The sequence below is a fragment of the Dasypus novemcinctus genome, chromosome 15, assembly GCF_030445035.2.
Source record: "Dasypus novemcinctus isolate mDasNov1 chromosome 15, mDasNov1.1.hap2, whole genome shotgun sequence".
Taxonomy (NCBI): domain Eukaryota; kingdom Metazoa; phylum Chordata; class Mammalia; order Cingulata; family Dasypodidae; genus Dasypus; species Dasypus novemcinctus.
The window spans coordinates 96,426,620-96,446,961 of NC_080687.1; the positions used below are offsets into that span (position 1 = coordinate 96,426,620).

Consider the following 20,342-nt stretch of genomic DNA (forward strand, 5'->3'; position numbering starts at 1 on the left):
ATTGTTTTCATTTTTATGAGAAATATAAACATTTACAAATGAAACCTCATTAATTTAATGAAAATATTTCTTGCTTGAATTAATAAGGCTTTTTCCTGCTGAGTTTAAAGCACAAAGTTACTGCAAAGACGTTTAGCTTTCACCTGACAGCTGGAACCTGAAATTCTCATGGTATATGTCTCTCATTCTAAGCGTCTGTCTACAATCAGCCTTGCCAAATCTGTTTCTATGGAAACAGACATTAAATCTGAGAAAATACTGGAAGAGCTACTACAGAGATTTCATTCAAAGTTTCATTTGCTGTACTTGGCCAAGTGGAGACCCCAAATGCAAAAAGGTGGGCACGGGTGGAAGTGTTATTTTAAAGGTGACATGCTGTCAGCAGAAAAACTGCAAGGGGTCCTTCTCTCTCTCTCTCCTTTCCTGTCTCTCCTGTGTTTCTCTTTCTTTCCTCCCTCTCTTCTTTCCTCTTTCATTTATTCAATCAATCAACATACACTGAGCTCCTGTATTTAATCATATGCACATATACTTACACAGACATATGTGTCCAGATATACAAACATATGTGTATATATACATATCTCTATATATTTTTCCTCATGTAGGTTGGACACTTTGCTGGACGGCTTTGGGAAAGAACTAACTGACAAGGATCCTGCCTTCAACGCTATCAGGGAAGAATGTTTGTTGAGACAGAATTGTGGAAGGACAGGTGGTGTCTGGACCACTAGCATCCAACACATCATGTTCAATGTACATTTAGGGAAGATGATGCCGGAATAGAATTGATTGGATCCACAAGAGAACTCTGGTGGAATTGGGTAAGAATGCATTGGAGAGGAAGAATAGCTGTTAAGAGGAGAGAAGCCACAGGCAGATGGTATATGGCACAGCGTGGGAATTCACCTGGCTCTAAAGGGCAGAGTCAAAAATGGACACTGACACAGTAAAGATGGTAAACACTACCAATAAATGAGTATCAATGCTCTTTCTTCCAGATAGACTTGAATATCTTTCGTCGGATGAAATTTTAATAATCAACAGCCCTTACCAAAGACAGATGGATTAATTGGTCTATTAGGGAACTAAAGAGTATGAGGCAGGCCATTGATTTTTGTGTTGACTGGTTGCTTTCCAAAGAGCTTATATCAAATGTATCAACTGGGTGGTTCCCTTGAATGGAATGCCTGGTGGGAATTACTGACAAACTACTCACCCTATGAATGTAGCCTATAAACATGGTCATTCCTATAAATCTTTACAGTGGTTCATTGAGGATTTAAAAATGAATAGGAATCATGATGAATCCAGCCAATGGAAAATAGGACACTGTAGCAAGTTAATTCACATTTATGAAGTCTGTTAAAAAGCCAAGAGAATGTTCAAGCATTAATGCCAATTATCAAAAAGGTCCTTCTGGGCACACTTGAAAAGAAATTGAGAAAGAAGGCTCTCTCTACCTCACATCCCACCATGGTCAGCAGTCTTAACTTCTGAAATCAGGCCTTAATTAAGAAAAATGAATGAGAAATAGAAGGACAGACTGGAGAATTAACTTTATGTAAGTGTACTCCATGTTTCCTGACTGCTTATAGCCACAAGGACTTTTAACCAAAATTAAGACTATTATGGGCTCCTAAGCTGGGGCTTAGAATGCCAGAGAAGGCCAGAAAAAGCCCCCTGCTGAAATGAAAAGCAAGAAGGATCACCTCCAAGAAGCCCAGAAAAGAGATTTTGAAAATGATTCTTACGAAAACATTTCTTCCTGTCCACCCAGATTTCTACAGTGCCTCTCTAAAAGTCATCAAACTGACACTAACCTACAACATCATGAATTTAAGCAAGTACTAGTATTGGAGCTGTAATATTAATATAAAACAGACTGTTTTGATGAATGAGAAAAAATGTTGAAAAATATGATAGCTAAAAAATTATTCAGACTTTTTTTTCAGGCCTGTCCAGGGGAAAGATGTGATTCTAGACAACTGGTCTTGCTTATTTAGACAGAAATATCCCAGGAGTGGAAGAAGGCAATTTATCACCACATTATAGTTACAAAAATATCCTTTAAAGAACATTTAATCTCATATATCTCCATCTTTGCTTATCAAACTGTATCATAATGCCATCCTCCCATATTATTCTCTTTATTCTGGAAAGTTCTAGTCCCATTTTCCATTTCCGCTCGTGAAATTTTGCCTGTCTTTCAAGGTTCAGTTCAAACATCTCCCTCTTCACACACCTTCCCAACCCCCACCTCTGCCCAGAGTTGTCTTTATTTTTATGATAGTGGAAAATTCTGCTTCTGTTACAGCTAGAGGTTTCTCCATTACACTATAGGCTCTTTGCTGTGTACTTGTATTTTGATTCATATTGAAAAATTAGGAGAACACACGTGTCAAACCCTCTTGGAGGCGTGCTGACACGCGCTTGGTTCTCACCGGGTCCCACGCGTTCACCCAGCACCTGGTCCATTGTGCGTCTTCAGTAACTTCGCATTGCTCTTTCATGAGGCCTTCCGAGAAGACTGCCCTACCAGGAAACAGTGTCACAGGGAGAAGACTGGGTCCAGGAGGACGGGCACCTACATCTTAAACAGGCCTGCTTCTTGGAGTTGGACTCATGTGAATCGACCTCCCCCAGTGACGATGCCCAGATAAGGGAAATGATTGGTCATCTGAACTTGCAAAGTTGATGCCTAGAACAGGTGAGACGGTGGACATCCTGGGGAATACCACCATTTAAGGAGTAAAAGGGAAAAGGGGAAGCTACAAGAGCAACAGAGAAAGAAAATCAGAAAGGGAGAAGGAGGCGCCAAAGAGAGACAGTTTTGAAGAGGAGAAATCAATCCGCAGCGTTAAATAAATGTGGTAGAGAGACAGTGGGCAAGGAGTAAAATATATATCATGTGGAACAAAATAGTATCTAAACATGGATGCTTATGCTACCTCACTCTTAGGATTCATCCATTTAGTGATTTAAAAAAGATGAAAAGAATCAATTAAAAATAAATCATAACAACCCATGAAAAGAAAATGAGTGTCCTTTCATTAGAACTTCACAAATAATGGGGAAATCTCTGGCAGACAGACAGTAGATAGTATTCAGTTAGGGGAGAAATAGAATTTCAAGAAAAGGCAATGCAAGACAAATACATGAGACTGCAGCAGACGGGGGTGGGGAGGGCTTGGAATGCAGCGCGGAGGCGAAGGTAGAGGACCATGGGAACCCTTGAATGGCTGAAATCTGAGGGAGCTTTGCTTGGCAGACACACACTCCTGCCTCTTCTGCGTCTGTTCTGCATTAAATAGCAGCCACACCGCTCAAGGTTAACGCAAGAACTGTGGGAGCTGATCTGGAGAGAAGGGAGTAACGAAGGGCGATTTCACTTTGTAATATCCGAACTTCAGAAGCGTTTGACTCTTTCACATTGAGAATCTATTCATGTATTACCTGACTATGTTACTAAAATAGAAATCAAGTTCTCTGCATTCCATTGGAAATTAGGTCGGCCCCGGTGGCCCTGACAAGTGCAGCAGAAGGGGAGAGGGTGCCAGGTGGACGGTGCTTTGAGGAGTGAGAGAGAGGTGACAAAATGGAGAAAGCAAGGGTAGACGCGTTGAGGAGATGAACGTAGATCGGCGCGAGACGGCTGGAGAGGAGTCCAGGAAGATTCTTTTGGGAAGGAAGAACAGGGGCACCACTGGAATGTGGAAAAAGAAGAGAAATCACGGCCTTTTCCTAGAGAGTAAGGAGACCAGGCCATCTGCTGCGAAAGTGGCAGCCCAAGGTTGAGAAGAGGACCTAAAGAGGGACAAAGGTTTGGAAAAAATCACTAAGGGTACGTTGAAAGACCGGCAGCAATGATGACATCAAGGTGAGGTGGGACACCACAGCTGTGTGGCTTCCTCCAGCAGTTCTCAGCACCAGGAGCGGGGCAGCAGTAAGGGCTGTTCAGGAGAGCGGTGCAAGACAGATTTCACCAGGCCAGTGAAGGAGCAGGGTCGTAGGACAAGAAGGGGCTGGTGATAAAAAAAATGGGTCCACCACCACGGCCCCTGGCTTGGTGAGGATCTCTACTTTCCAGCCGGGGAAGGGCTGAGAGGTTTGGAGAAGGTGGAAGCCTCAAAAGCCTGCAAGCTCCTGACTCGGCCCAAGGGCAGCATACGCTTTGTAGCTCCCTCTGCTTTCAGTGGCCAGAAGTGACAAGTCAGCACATGGCCCCTCCTACTCTAACGCAGCGCAAAGAGCCAAGGATCTCCTAGTCCATGCACCAGGCCAGACCAACAGTCTCACAGAAGATACAGCGTTTCTTTTTAACCTCCTGACCATTTCCTAATGTCTCTCACCAGTTTCTAGGGGCCATGGAGAGGGCTCCGCTCATGCCACTGGGCGCTGCTTTATTTGAATGCTGCCGCATCCCTGTGGCTGAGTGTGCCAGGCAGAGAAGCTAGTTGCCATTCTGGCAGCCTGCGAGCTGCCTAGGCCGTTAACTGGCCTCTTACACGTGCTGAAGGACAAGGAAGGTTCCCCAGGAGCATAGCCCTCCTGGGACGTCTTCTACCATATTATGTTCCAAAGTGTGAAAAGAACTGACCAGGCAAGCAGACTTCCCTAAATTCTCCTGTATGCACGGGGAGGATGCTGCAGTCGGGGTACAATGGGAGCGGGTGAGCCTTGTGGGGGCCTCGTGGAGCTCTTCTTTCAGGGCAGTGAGAGCTGGCTGCTGCTGGGCAGCCCCTGACAGTGCTGCGGCCCCTGGGAAGGGCAGTGCCCTCTCCACAGCCCTGCTCCTGGGTGCTGACTCACCCACCTGCAGCCTGGCCCAGGGCCCAGCGTTCTCTTCCGGCCATCTGGGTATGCCAACACAGGGGCAAAGACAAAGACAGGAGAATGGAGGCAATTTCGCTTCTCCTTCCAGGAGAGAGCCGGAGAAGGTGAGGAAATGGAGGGGAAGGAGCATCAGACTAATTCTTCAGAAGCGGCCTTTTGTATCCCTCCACTAGGAATGTGATCTCCCTGGAGGGGGAGAGAGGGCAGGCCGCCCACGGCCCCTCCTGGGCCTCTGTCCAATTGCCTGAAGAGGCTCTGACACCACCTCTCAGATGACGCATGGCCAGGAGGGAAGTTGAGCCGTAAACCTGGAGGCCCAGAAGGCAGGGCCCCGCGTGGGCTCCTCTGAGGTTTTGTTTCAGAAATGGAGCATGGAATGCTCTCTAGTGTAAAGGCCAGGAGAACCCCAGCTGGTTGGGAGTCCATTTTATTCTGCGGATTTATTGTTTCTTTTTCCCAGCGTGTTTTCAGAAGATAGGATAGGATAGGAAACCACTGTCATTCCTCTTGGACTTAAAGGGACATGTGAATTTTTTCAGCCTAACTGCTAAAGTAGCATGTGGTTATGTTTGTTTATAGACAGTCACCCCATTCCACACAGAGTTGGAGGCTGCTTACCAACACGTAAAATGGAAAAAATAAAAAATAAAAAAGCAATAAAAACAGAAAAATCAGACCTCAAAAAGGATACAAGTGTGCCAGTCAAAAGGTCTAGAAAGTTGATTTATAAAATTACGTTCCATTTCAGTAAAAATATTTTTCTTCTGAAATTAGCTACAAGCTGATCTCTAAAACTTATATGAATAAATAAGCAAATAAAGTGGCCAGGAAAAACGTGAAAAAGAAAGCAATGAGTATGGATTAGCTCTAAGAGATAATACAATGAAAATAAAGTCCAGAAATAAGTCCAAATACACATGGAAATTTAGCAGACAATGCAGGTGGCATACCAAGTAGGTGGGGAAATAAGTGATATTTGTACAATAGGTAGCCATGCAGGAAAAAAAGAGTAGATTATAGGTTAAATTCTAAATGACTCAAAGACTTTAGTGTCTACAGCAAAACCATAAAAGCAATAGAAGAAAATGTGGGAGAATTCCTTCATAACAGTAAGAGTGGGAAAGGCATTTTTAGCTATGACTCAAAATTCAGATGCCATAAAGAAAATGAACATTCACAGATGAGATTACATATAACTAAAAAAACAATCCATGTAGAAAAACACCATAAACAATATCATGTGCCAAGTAGTAAAATGAGAATATACTGATAAAAATTGATTGTGATAACACAAAAGCTAATCCCGCTGCCCCAATTTGTAAGTTAGGAAAGAATCCAGAAACTTATAGAAACAAGATCAAATAATAGTGCAAATTAAATGACACTTTTTATGTGACAAATGCTACATTAACTCATGTAATCCTTAAAACAACCTCGCCGTTTTTACCTGAGGTACAGAGAGGTTAAGTAATTTGCCCAAGGTCACTCAGCTTGTAAGTCAGCTCTAGACTCTTTGCTTATAACCACCAAACTCTACAGCAAAAACCATCAGCAGCCAGTCATAGGCAAGGGAATATGAATTCACTCACAAACATAAGAAGATGCTCAAAATGCCACAGAATGAAATAAACACAAATTAAAACAAGTGTGATACATCATTTTTCACCTATCAGATCCTAATAAATCTAAAAGTTGGATATAAACACTGTAGGCATGTCACGGCTGAGTCGCTGGTTGGCGGGTCATTTGGTGGAAACCCTTTGACAGGTAAGTTGCACTCTCGCAGTTACAAGCGCGAATTCCCTTTGGGCCAATCGTTTCACCTTAGGAATGCCTTCCACTGACACACCCACACGCACATGAAACGATGTATGTAAAATAGATTCCCCTCAGCCCCATCCGTGTGGCTGGTTTGCTGCACATCTTTTTATGTACTTTCACGTTTAAACTATGTGAATGTATTACCTAATCAAAAGAGAAAAGCCAGCACTGAGTTCTGCTTCCTCTCACTCATCTTTCTAAAACCACCCCCCCTTTGCCCAATAAGAAGTCTTCCTGCTTCTTGTCCTGTGTACCCCTAAAATTCTTGTTCTTAGCCTCGCGGCACCCTTCCGCTCACTCTCGGCTTCAATCTCATGGGTCCACCGCCATTCTTTGATGCCTCTTTCTCATTGTTCACCTGTCGATCATATCGTTTCAAAACTGGACAAAACAGGACAGCTGCTTGCACGAGCAAATAACAACTTTTGAAATCATCCCCTCTTCCTTTCTTTTTTGGGGGAATATCTGGGTTCTCAGCCACCGTTGTCATGACAGAGCCTGGCAGGAGCAGACCTGAAGGTCGTATGGGCCAGGCTTTCCGAGCCTGGCTGCCCACAGGCCGGGACACCCAGGCCCGGGCGGGCGGTCCGTCAGGTTCAGATTCGGTTTGAGCTCCAGCATGTGATCGCTTTGCCAGGGCTTGTTCCCCTCCCATCCCGAACCACTTCTTCCTTACTGGTCAAAATGAATTACAGGCAAAATGAATTACTAAGCACGTGAAGAGTTCATCAAGAGTAGTTTTTAGTAGAATTTTAGTTTCTGCAGCAGTTTGATATTGTTTATGAATTCCAAAAATAGATACTGGACTATGTTTGTAAACTGGTTTGTTCCTCTGGGCATATTAGATTATATTGGGTTTCCCTTGTACTTGATTAAACAGTGATTAAGGCTTTGATTGGGCCACATCAGTAGGATGCTGGGTCCCCACCCCCACCCCCTTTCTCAAAGGGAAAACCACATGGCAGAGTGGAGAGTGGAGCTCTGAGCTGGAGCCCAGAAGTGAAGACACAGGAGAAGAACACAGGGGAACAGAGATGGCTCCTCAGACATGGCAGAGGCCCTGGGAAGAGAGATGAGCTTAACACCCTACAGCTGCCACAGGGCCCAGAGAGGAAGGAGACTTATCCCAGCTCACAGCTAATGTCGGAAGAAGCTGGGGCCACAGAGCCCTAAGAGGACAAGGAGGCCGGGCCCCCGCCGACGGCGCAGCCATCTTGAGTCAGCGCTGGCAACAGACCATGGGTGAGGAAGTACCTCTCATGGCACCTTGAGTTGGACTCTTCAGGGCCTCGTGCCTGTGAGCGTCTACCCCACATTAATACCCGTTATAAAAGCCATCTGATTTCCGGTCTTTTGCCTCAGTGCCCCTTTGGCTAACACAGTTTCCAAACGCGGAGCTGAAGATCGCCTGTTAGGCTTCCGAGCCTGCTGTGATTCGCCTCAGGAGCACAGCGTCCATACTTTCTGTCTCCGGTGGTCAGTCTTCTAACTCCCACCATGAAGGCTTTTCCTTTTATCTTTTCTCAGATATCCTATGTCATATTTTTGGCCTCATCTATATGTGTTTTCATGCTTGTTTTTACCTCCTTCCTCTTTTTTTTTTTTTTTTTTAAATGAAAGTCTAACTCTCCTTTTAGCCCTGTTTCTTTTCACGAGATGTTCCTATCCATTGCTGGGCTCTGGTTCGAACCCCCGGTTAGGAAGTCTCACTGATACTTGTTAGGAAAGTCAGTTTTACCTTGGCGATGGCCCGCTCTCATGTGCTGATATGAAACAGCTGGAGGCTCCTTCCGTGCAGTTTGTTTATAAAGCAGGGAACGGTTTTACCCGTAAGCTAAAGGCTATGGGACTCCTGGAAGCAAGAAAGAACCAGGTGCCACAGAGGCAGGACAAGGCGAGAGAGAACTCAGGGAGCATTTTGGTCAAGGAAATTTGCACTCAGTCCTAAAAGCCTGGGGAACGAGCAGAGACCCCGAAAAGACTGCGAACGGCGCACCCCTTCCTTCTAGCTGAAGCCTGTGGCTACCATGCCCGGAAGCCACACTCCACACGCAGCCCGCAGGACCTCCGCGGTCCCCTCCCGGGCGTGGCGGAACCTGCTGCCGGGAGGCCCAGAGCTGGCTGGAAGCCCCTTCCAGAGAGGGCAGCCTCCGAGTGGCGCCAGGGCAGCCGTGCTCCTCTCCTGCGCAGCTGGCATCGTCCCAGCAGGACGGCCGCGTGACCGGTGGTCCCAACCAGGACACGTAAACTGGGGCTGTTCTGAGCAGATCAGGGCAGGGGGTGGGCTCCCTCGGGGAGGGTGGGCCGGGCAGGCGGAGCTCTGTCTACCTCCTCAGCCTCCTCGAGTCCCGGGGACCGGGGAATTGGGGCTGAGCTCATTTACGTTCCCTCGAGGCTTCCTTATACACCTGCCCTGTCTAGGAAGGTCCTTTTTTGACCTGCCTGAAGAAAGGAGGTTGGCAGTGCCCTAAGCGTTCAGTTTAGGAGTCCATGCCCGCTATCACAGCTTGCCAGGGTAAAGGCTCCAGAAAATGTGACACGGCTGGAACCGTCTCCTGTCCAGAAGTAATAATGCATAAAATATGTGGTCAGGCTCACCCCCGAGGGAAAAAAATCTTTCCAGTTAGATCCACGGTACTTCAAAATTACCCCGTTGTGCTGCAAGCACATATCAAAAATGAAATAACGGCTAGAAAAAAATCGGCGTCTTTGTTTGCCTGCCAATATACGACAACGTGTAAAATGTCGTTTTCACTTCTTTCTGAAAAATGCCTTTACCTGGTAAAGACAGCCAGGAAGGAAAATAGCATCTATTTTCTTTTCTCCCGTGTTAGCAGGTAATCATCATGAGGAAAGGCTTTGCTCACTTTAGGTGTCAGAGTGACCTCATGGCTGCAGCCTTGGAAATTAGGTTCCTGAAGGGAAAATGCAATCTCCAGAGAATCCCAGGCCACTCTTGATCTAATGCTTCAACTTTTTTTCTGTATCCACACTTTTACTCAGAAAAGCCCACAAATGGAAAACACAGTTGAGGAACAGGTAGCAGTAAGCAGGGGGAAAAGAAGAAGTGAAGTTCAGTGTCCATCTGGTGCAAGAAAACTTGAGTAACCTGAGATTGCATTCCCAGGGGTGCTGCGAGTTGAGACAGTAGCAAACCTGAAAGGCGGGCCACTTCCTCCGTGAAGTTTTCTCAGATTCACTTTACCGAGGCACCTCTTTCACACTTGATCCCAAATACTCCATAGCACCTCTCACCTTGAATATCCCTGTGCCGGCTTATCCCTGCAAGTGCATTTATTTTGTTTTTTCAAATTTGAGGGCAGAAATTTTGCTTAACCTCTCATTGCGCTGCCTGCAACTCCTGCCTTGGTGGGCACGTAATAAGCATTTGCTATTTCATTAAAACAGTCAAATATTTGAATGGTCGTTGTTGAGAAAGAGAGCGCACACCAGGAAGATGGTCCTTAATTTCTGTGGCACAAGTTTCCATTGGAATGAGATCTTAAGCTGAGGGCAGCCTGGAAAGCGGAACAGCAGGTCTAATTGTCGTAGAAACTTGGGGTGACAGAACGAGAACTCTCCGCACACGGTCCCCACGTCCAATGGCACGCTCCAGAGGCTTCGGAGCCAGCAGGCGGGTTTACCTTCCCTATCCAAAGCAGTGGGCCCATGGGCTTGTCGAGGCACTTGTCTTCTCCGAGACACAGGCGAGTGCAGTCCTGGTGCTCATCAGCTCATTCTGCTGCTGACAGGGGGACTCCAGGAAAGACCATCTGCCGCCTTGGCTCCCCACCCTCCCCTCCCGGCCCCTTCCAGACGCGCCCTAGGTCTCGGCTCCTGGGCTCTTTTCACCACTTTTGTTCTCTCTCTTCCCTGCTCCCTACTCCGAAGAGCTGCCGTGAAGATCCCTGTAAAATGTAAATATTTTCTTGTCCTTCTCCAGGATAAAACCCCGCAGGGGTAAAGCGCAGCTTGGCCCAGCCGCCTGGAGACCTCCCCTCCTTTCCAGGCTCTTTCTCACCACTCTCTCCTGCTGGCCCCCGGCCTGCTGACCTGACCGCCCTGCCCAGAGGCAATCTCGCTTTCGGTTCCCTCCTTGCTACCTCCGTCTGAAAAATCCTTACCACCAGGGTCTGCCCAGAGGCATCACTTTGGGGACTCAGTCTAAAGGTGACCCAATATTGTTGTGACGAATAAAACTCTACACAAATGTGTAAGGAAAAAGGTCATCAGCCTGCCGTTCTTTCCCATCCCACCTATTTTTTTTAATTTAGCAGGTACTGGGGAATGAACCCACGACCTCGTACGTGGGAAGCGGGTGCTCAGCCACTGAGTTCCCCCCCACCTTCTTGAAAATGTGAAGTCGTTCACCAGTGTTCTCAGTGCTAATATGTATACATGTCCCCATACAATATTACTAACATTATTATTGTTATTATTTTACTAGAATGGGATTATACCACGCATACCACCCTGAAATTTGATTTTTGTACTTATCTTGTACACTTGTCTGATTGAATACCAAGCAGCCCTAACTCGTTATTTTTAAGAGCTGCAAAATATCCCAGGGATTAGATAAAGTAATGTATCCAGCCATTACCCAACCATTTCCCTTTTTTGCCATTCCCCAGAATTGCCATATTCAAGAACCTTATGTGTACTTTTTTTTTTTTGCTGCAGAATATATTTGCTCAAGTAGATTAGTAGCTCAGATTTTAATAGCTTTGTTTGATTGTCCAACAAGCAATTCACAATCTCATAAGCAGGATATGAGAGTACATGGGGTACCATATCCAAATTAGCACTGGATGTTATCACTCACTTGAATTGTTCTAATTAAACAGACAGGTGAAAAATGTTATTGTATTTCCTTGACCATTGAAGAGACAGAGCTTTTTTTTTTTCATGAGCTTTATTGTCTATTGCAGGAATTCTTAACCAGGGGGTCTATGAGCTTGAATTAAAATTCAAAAAATATTATTCTTGTGGGGAAATGTTGGTGCAGGTGTGATATATTTATTAAATAATATACAATGTGGTGTGGACTTAGTAAGGGGTCCATGGAACAGAAAAGGTTAAGAACCCCTGGTATTGGAAGTTCTGTTTCTGTGAACTGGTTGCTTAACCTTTTTTTTTTTTTTTTGCTATTAGGTTGTTTGCTCTTTTGCTTTTTTTAACAAAACATAGGTGCTCTTTGTGTATTAGGGATACTGACTTTTGGCTTTGTGTATGTTGATATTAACAATATAAGACTTACTTTTCATGTAATCAGCTATGTCCCTATTTTTCTTTATGGTTTCTGCATTTTTGTGGCTTGCTTAAAAAGATCTACTCCATCAGTAAGTTATTTAAGTCAAAAAATATCTAGGAATTGGGACACAGAATGAGAAAATAAAACATGTTAGTGGGATTGTTATGTATCTTAGATACATTAATAAAAGCATTGGTGTAATGATAACTATTTGGGGTGGAACTTAATTGTGAGAGGAATGGAACAGCCAAGTAGAACTTTAAAGTGGCTAGGACAGAGTGAAGAAAATAAAGAAGAAATTGTGCAAGTCAGTAAACATGTGAAATGGGAATAAAGGATAAACTGTCACAAAGAACAATGTATGGTAAACATAAAATAAGATGGGAGGAATAAAACCTTTTTTTTTTTTCAGTTGTCTCAGTAAAAGTGTTCAGGCTAAATTTCAATACTGAAAGGCAGACACAAGGCAGGGGCAAAGGCAGATTTTGTTAAAAAATGAAATCTATCTACAAATTATTTGCAAAATATATGTAAAATAAAGGAATAAAGAAATATTAAGAAGATGTGTGAAAAGTTATGCTGGGAAAAAAAAGAGGGAGTCATGCTAATATTGGCATCAAATAAAACAGAATTCACAGCCAAAAATCTCAGGGGACTGAAGGAGATAAAAAAAATTAGAACTAGGGCTACCAAGGCAGCCAGGATTTGAAGAGCAGATTCTGGAGTGAAGGGAAGAGCAGAAAAGTAAGGCTAATAGTACGAATCAAGTTTCCCCTCAAGGCGTTTACTAAATTGTTAGGGTACAGTCAAGCAGAGCAGTCTTAAGGTGCTGGAGAGATGAAAATTGGAGTTCAGAGCACTTGAAAATGGAGCGCTCTGGCAGACACCTCAGGCTTTCATTTGAGATGGTGAAGGAATGAGCCGCAGGCTAAGGGTTCTTACAAAAACCCACCCTAGATTGGACTGAGGGAAACTGCCCCCTCCAACTGTTTGCTAAAGCTAATGGGTAACTACTCTAGAGGAAGGGAAAATCAACAGAACACCCACACATGATCACTGTGTCCAATACTTCATAAAATATTGCCTTGCACAACAACTGATAGGACCAAGAGGAAGAAAAGAAAACATCAAGAAAATAGAAATTCCCAGAAAGCGGATATCCAGATGTCTGTGATTCATATGTAAGAAAATAGATGACAATATGGAAAATCATTTCAGAGAACTGGAATCCATAAAAAAGAATCAAATGGAAGTTCTAGAACCAAAAATATAGTAACTTAAGAAATTAAGAATGTAATAGATGGATTAAATAGTAAATTAAAAGTAGGCAATGAGAGGATTAATGCTATTGAAGAAGAAAAATCAGTAGAAACAACCAGACTAAAGCAGGAAGAGAAAGGATGGACAATGTAGAAAAGCATCAAAAATTCATAAGAAACATCAGTAAGTACACGAGATTGGAGTTCCAGAAGTGGGGAAGAGAGAGAATAGGGCAGAAGCAATATTTGAAAAGACAGTGGTCAAAAGATACTGTGTTAGTCAGTCAAAGGGGTTCTGATGCAAAATATCAGAAACTGGTTGGTTTTATAATGGGTACTTATTTGGGGTAGGAGCTTACAAATACCAGGCCTTAAGCCTAAGTTACTTCCCTCACCAAAGTCAATTTTCACATGTTGGAGCAAGATGGCTGCCGACATCTGCGAGGGTTCAGGCTTCCTGGGTTCCTTCCTTCCAGGTTCTTGCTTCCCTCTGGGTTCAGGGTTCCTCTCTTCCTGGGGCTGCAGCTTAAGGCTTCAGCATCAAACTCCACCATCCAAACTCCGACATTAAAAACCCTTCATTCTGTCCTTTGTGTGCTTTTTATCGCTGAGTCCTCACCCACCAAAGGGTGGGGACTCACGCTCTAAAGAGGTTTACATAATTACTTAATCAAGCAAACCTACGAATCCAATATAATCTATTATGCCCAGAGGAAAAGATCAGTCTACAAACATAATCTAATATTTCTTTTTGGCATGCATCAATAACATCAAACTGCTACAGATACCAAGCCACAAATTTAATAATTAATACAAACCTCATTCAGGATAAAGTAAAACAAACTAACACCACATCTAGGCACATCATAAAGTTGCCAAAATGAAAAGAAAAAAAAAATCCTAAAAGCATCATGGGGACCCAGGGAGTGGGAGAAAACCATTAATTTCTAAGCAGCAACAATAAGACTAAAAGCTGAGTTCTCAAAAATAAGCAATATCAAAGGAAGAAACAAACAAAATAATATAAAGCAGAAACTTTGGAATGGCACCTGTAAAGTTCTGGAAAAAGATGATTGCCAACCTTGAATTCTATACGAAGCAAAGACATGCTTTAAAAAAAACAAGGAAAAATAAAGATGTCTAGAATAACAAAGAGTAAAGTTCTTCAGGAATAAGGAGTAAGAATCCAGGCAGAATCAATGAAGAAAGCAATAAAGAGCAACAGAAAAAGTCACTAGTTGGGAAATTACTATTGAATGAACAGAACAGTTATACTGATGTTTAGGGTTTTTGAAAAGATATGTAGAAATAGAAAGCAGGAAAAATAACACAAAAGACAACAAAGGTGTACACAAAATTAAAATGTTGTAACCCTTTTGCATTATATAAGAAGTGGTAAAAGAAATAGTTTATATTAGACTCTATTAGGTCAAAGATGAATGCTCTAATCACCGAAGGAATGTAAAAGAATGGATAACTGACATGCTTATAGAGGGCAATAATGAATTAACAAATAAATCTTGATTAGTCCAAAAGAAGGCAAGAATAGAAAGAAAATAGAATGTAAATCAAGTGGGACAATAGAAAGCAAATTGAAAGAGGGTAGACAGTCCCAAATATAACTGAAATTATGGTACATATAAATGGACTACATATTCTGATTAAAAGACAACATTTGACTAACTGGATAAAAACAAAGCAAAACTTTATATGTTGATTATAAGTACCATACTTTAAAAATAAAATTTGAAATTAATAGGATGAAATAAGATATATCCTAAAAATGGTAACTGAAAGAAAGCTGGTTTATCTGTATTAGTATCAGGTGAAGTAGACTTTAAGACAAGAAGTATCACTAGAGATAAAGTGAAACATTTAATAATGATGAAAATATTAATATGAGATATTTAAAAATTTATGTGCAGCTAATAACCCAAGAAAAGGAAGGAAATATACGTAGATTAATAATAATTAAAGATATTAGAGAAGTAATTAAGAGGGCTCCAGGATGAAAAAGATTTAGAACTCAGTTCTATATAATTGTTAAAGGACATTCATTTAAATACCCTACTAAAATCAGGTAGTTCTACACCACAGGAAAAAAATGAAACACCCAAATTCATTTAATGAAGCTAGATAAAGACACCTTATAATAATAATAACAAACCAACCAACAAAAAAGTCATCCAAATACAACTTTATGTAGGAATATGTGCCAGGAATGCAAGTGTAGTCCAAGACTTGGAAATCTATCATGAAAATGGAATATCTCAATAAATCGAAGGGGAAAATGTGATTATATCAATAGATGCTGAAAAGGCTTCAACTGGTGAAAGTAAACAAGTTATACCATAGGCAAAAATAAATGCCAGCTGGGCTTATGATCTAAAGGTAAAAAACTACCAAACCTAAAATAACAAACAAAATAGCAACAACAGTAGAAATAGAAATGCTAGAAAGTAATTTGGAAGAATATTTGTGCCCAGCTATTCAGGTCCTTTGTTAAAACTGACTTTCTATTTTTCATTTCCCGCCTGCCCCTTCCTCCACCATATACCTCACAGACTTCTAGTTTACAACCCCAGTAACATTAATTTTTTTCTTGGCTTTGTTATCTGTCTGCCCTCTACCATTCTGTGAGATTTTTCAATGCATAACTTATTCATCTTAGTATATCCACTGCCAAGCATATAGTAGAAACTCTGTAAAAGTTTGTTGGCCAAAGGCGCTGGTTTTGAAGTGACAGCGACCTGGGTTGACTCCTGGTTATAAGCTATGTCACCCTGTGCAGCTTACTTCTCTGTAGCTTATTTTCTGTCAAGTGCTTTGCACATAACTGGGCCTGGAGCAGGTGCTCAGGAACTGTTAGTCATTACTGTTATTTCCTGATTAAGTTGGACTAAAATGGGGAAGTGGGTATGGCTGAGATATGATGGCCACTCTCCCAGCTTCTGACCCACTGAGGCAACTGTGTGTGGGGAAAACTGGAGTAAATTTGCCAATAATTTTGCTTGCTTCATTTGCATTATTCTTGACCCTCTTTTGTTAATCACCTCTCCTCTGATAATCTGTCTCAGTGGTCCTCAACCCCGGCTGCACTTTAGAAACATCTGGAGCAATTAAAGCGGAATGCTCCCCGGGGGTTCTTATGGTGCGACTGGGATTGAGAGCCATTGGTCTTTCCTTGTCCTGTTCCTGGTAGAATGAGCCCAAGATCACACAGTCCCACAAACCACAACCATTTGCTTGGACCCAAAACCCCATTTCCCAAGGGAGATAGTGCATGGAGTAGAAAGAACAGAGCTTGACACCAGAAATCAAAAGTCCCAGCCTTGCCGATTATTGGAGACACTATCCAGCAAGCCACAAAACCTCTCTGTGCTCCAGTTCTCTAACTTTATCAAATAAGTACAATAAGATCTTCTGTCTTGTCTACCTCAAACTGTAATGCGAAGTTCAAGATAGATAAGACAGTTTTCAAAATTTGCAAGTCATGCAGCGTAATTTGGTAGTGTTCCCATCATAACCAAGCACAAGCCTCACTGTACTACTTAAGAGCTATGGGAGGGAAGCAGATGTGGCTCAAGTGATTGAGCTCCCGCCTACCACATGGGAGGTCCTGGGTTCGGTTCCTAGTGCCTCCTAGAGAGGATGAGCAAGATAGTGAGCTGACATGACGGGAGGTGCAGTGAGCTGACGCAACAAGAGACATGAGGAAGAAAACATGAAAGGCACAACAAAGCAGGGAGTAGAGGTGGCTCAAGCGATTCAGCTCCCTCCCACATTGGAGGTCCCGGGTTCAGTTCCCAGTGCCTCCTAGAAAATCAGGGAAGATGAATAGACACAGCAAGTGCAAACAGCAAGGGGGTGGGGAGAAATAAATAAATAAATCTTAAAAAAAAAAGCTATGGGAATTGCATAAATCACTTCACTTTTTGAACCCAGTTTTCTCCACTGAAAAATGAGGCCGCCTTCTCTGCAGATTGCAGGTTTTGCAGCAAAGCAAACAAGAGGAACTAAGAAAACACAAGTTGTTCTATTATTGTGTGTGCTAGTATTAATTTACATTATTCATATTACAAAGCAGCTGGGTAGACTCACACAAGTCCTCGATTTCAAGCCTGGCATCCAATCCCAGGTTTTCTCAGGCTCGCAGATACCGGCACCCATGTGGCCTGAAGCAGGTGCAGCATTTCCGCCTGAAATGTTTTGCAACTTTAAAGTAACTCTCAGGGAATCTTTGGCTACAAACCAAGCCTGCCGAGGTGACAGGTACAACTGACTGGGAGCTGCTCCTTTAGCTTCCACTAAACCTGGCCCTTCCTGACGGTTAGGTGTGTGACAGAAGATCAATACTGGGTAGAGGGGAGTGTGGATACTCAGCCTGACGGAAGCGGTTTGAAATCCTCTGGCATGTGATGTCACAACCAAGGAAGGGCTGGAGACTCAGCGGGCAGGCTGTCTTGCCTTGTCCCTGGGCACCCCTGACCCTGCCACCTTCCCTTGTCCTTGTCTTCTCCCTCTGGGTTACAGCACCTGCTTCCTCTTTCTAGACCCTGAGGCTTTGTGTTCCTACACGGAAGTCTGTATCCTAAAACGGACCACGAGCCCAGTGGTTTAAAAAGCTGAGGTCTCCTGGAAACCCAGGGTTTAGAGTAGCGGGTTTGAAAGTGTGAGCTGGGAAACAAGTCTTTGGAGGCGATTATGGCACAATTATTCCCAATTTTGTCTCTACCAATGTATATATTCCTACCTGCGCCAAGCGATACAAATTCACACTGTCAGCCAGTGACACAAGCAGTGTTTTCTTTCCTAAAGCAAATCTGATAATCACTATGTTGTAACATATCTCGGAACAAACAACACAATAGACTAGGAATGTCAGGTTTCCGTGCAGCAAATGGACTCTGTCTCCTTGGAAAGCAAGGAACCGCCATTTCAAAAGAGACTCTGATCTTGTTTCTACTCACCTACTGATATGGTCCAGACAGCGATTATTTTCAGAAACGCTTTAGTTCTGGAGTTGAAACGGCTGTGATGGATGGGATTCTGGATGGCCACGTAGCGGTCCAGCGAGATGGCGCAGAGGTGCATGATGGAGGCCGTGGAGAACAGCACGTCCAGGTAAATCCACACTGCACAGAGCTTGCTGGGCAGAGGCCACCGGTACCCTGCGGCAGGGAAGATTAGTTCAGTGAGCAGGCCTGAGCCATGAGCAGCGGGTGGATCCCACCTATGCCAGCTGCTTTCAACCTGGGGAAAGGACCCGGGTGGTAGGGGGCGATCAGAGATATTTTCAATATTTCAGAAAAGCCTAATTACAACTGTACTTAACCACAATAAGACTGCACTGGCTGACGAATACAAGGATTGGAAATTTCTAGTGGCTGGACGTAATTGTCAGTGTGGGGTGGTTAGCCCAACTGGCCCACCTGTACCGTGCTCTCATGGCCTGTACCGTGCTCTCATGGCCTGTACCGTGCTCTCATGGCCTGTACCGTGCTCTCATGGTTTGCTCATGTATCTTTCTGCAGATTCTTCTGAGGGTAGGGCCATCTCTTAGTCATTATTATAACCGGACACCAAAAGCACACAGTAGACCGTGATAAATGGTACTGGTGTGAATGAATGAATGATTAAAAATCCATATTGGGCATATGTTCTTAGTAAAAATGAAAACAAAGTGTTACCTAACAATGCTTTTTGGGTATTGCACTCAAACTTCAGATGGGGGGAGGGGGGAATGAAGAAAACCCCAAAGAAAAGTAAGGGTGTCCCTTCTCTGAGGATTGTTTCAGGCCCCTGGTTCTCAGACTTGAGCCGCCTGTCCCCGGAGGGCTTCTGAAAACACAGACCACTGGCCCCACCGGCGAGGGTGCGGCTCACTAGACCGGGAGAGCTGCCCAGAAGTTGCCTTTCTAGCAAGTTCCAGGTGCTGCGGCCTGGAGTGGCCCACGGCCCATACTTGACAACTGCCGCTTGGGGCGTGGGTCTCACCTCCCGAGACGCCTTGGGATCGGCTGAGAACCTGAGAGGCCCTCCGCGCCCAGACCTAGTGCTAGACCAGCGGTATCAGAGCCTCTGGGAGGTGGTGGAGGTGGGCCCCCCCTCCCGAGGCCCACGAGCTCTCAAGCTCCCCCAGGAATTCCAACTTGGAACCCCTGCAGGGGGAGGGGCTCGCTTGCTGTGTCAGGAAGAGAGAGTGGGGAGCACTGTGGCCGCCAGCAAGACGTCCCTCGAGGGCCTGCTCGCTGGTTTCGGAGAGGGATTTACATCAACCTTCCTTAGTGTCGGTAACCGTGAGGGATGATGCTAGATCTGGGTGCACGTGAGAAGGAAATGACAAAGGTGACAGTTCCCTCAGGACGTGACAAACCCACAGGGCTGGGCAAATTCTCCAGACGTAAACCCACTCTCGCTACTGAAACTGGCTACACGGCTACTCGGGTGCGCAGAGGGTGCGGGAGCCGGGTCCAGCCCCAGCGCCGTGCACGCCGATGCTGTGCGCAGAACTGGAGCGCAGAGGACAGCCTCTGCCGGGCCGCGGCGGCGCGGGGACGCCACGCACCGCCTGCTGGAGGCGGGTCTCGGCCCGGGGAGGCGCCCTCGCTGCAGGAGTCGGCTGCGGCCGCCGGCTGGGCTCCCGCGGGGCGCGGGGAGAAGGGGCGTCTCCTCGCCGCCCGCGGGCTGGGGCGGGCGCGGCCGGGGCGCGCGGGGCCGAGGGGCGCGGGGCCGGGGGGGGGGGGCGGCGGGGGCGCCGGGGCGGGGGAAGAAGGGACGTCTCCTCGCCTCCCGCGGGGGGCAGGGTGGGGGAAGGCGGGAGCCGCCGGGGCATGCGGGGCGGGGCCGTGGGGAAGAAGGGGCGTCACCTTGCTGCCGGCGGGGAGGGGCGCGGCGCGCTCCGGGCGTGCGGGGCTGGGGCGTGCGGGGCTGGGGGGCTGGGGGATTGGGGGACTGGGGGGCTGGTGGGCGCCGGGGCGCGCGGGGCGGGGGGAGGTGTGGGGCACGCTCGGGGAGGCAGCCGCCAGCGGGGGTGGGGGCTTCTCCACCGCGCGCCGCCACCCCTCCCCCAGCCCGGGGCCAGCGTCCGGGTCGGGGGGCCGCGCTGAGCCCCCAGCCCTCTCTCGGGGGCGGGGCTCTGGGCGGCGAGGCGGTCTGGGGACTTGGGAAAGGCC

At 45.4% G+C, this 20,342-nt stretch overlaps 1 protein-coding gene across 1 annotated transcript in view; it reads right to left on the reverse strand.

Moving 5' to 3' along the window:
• HTR2A (5-hydroxytryptamine receptor 2A) overlaps positions 1–20,342 on the reverse strand; it is a 62,531-nt gene that overhangs the window by 39,561 nt on the left and 2,628 nt on the right. Inside the window, exon 2 of the mRNA XM_058276699.1 lies at positions 18,138–18,338. Coding sequence (XP_058132682.1) covers positions 18,138–18,338 — 201 coding nt within the window. The remainder of the gene's footprint in view (positions 1–18,137; positions 18,339–20,342) is intronic.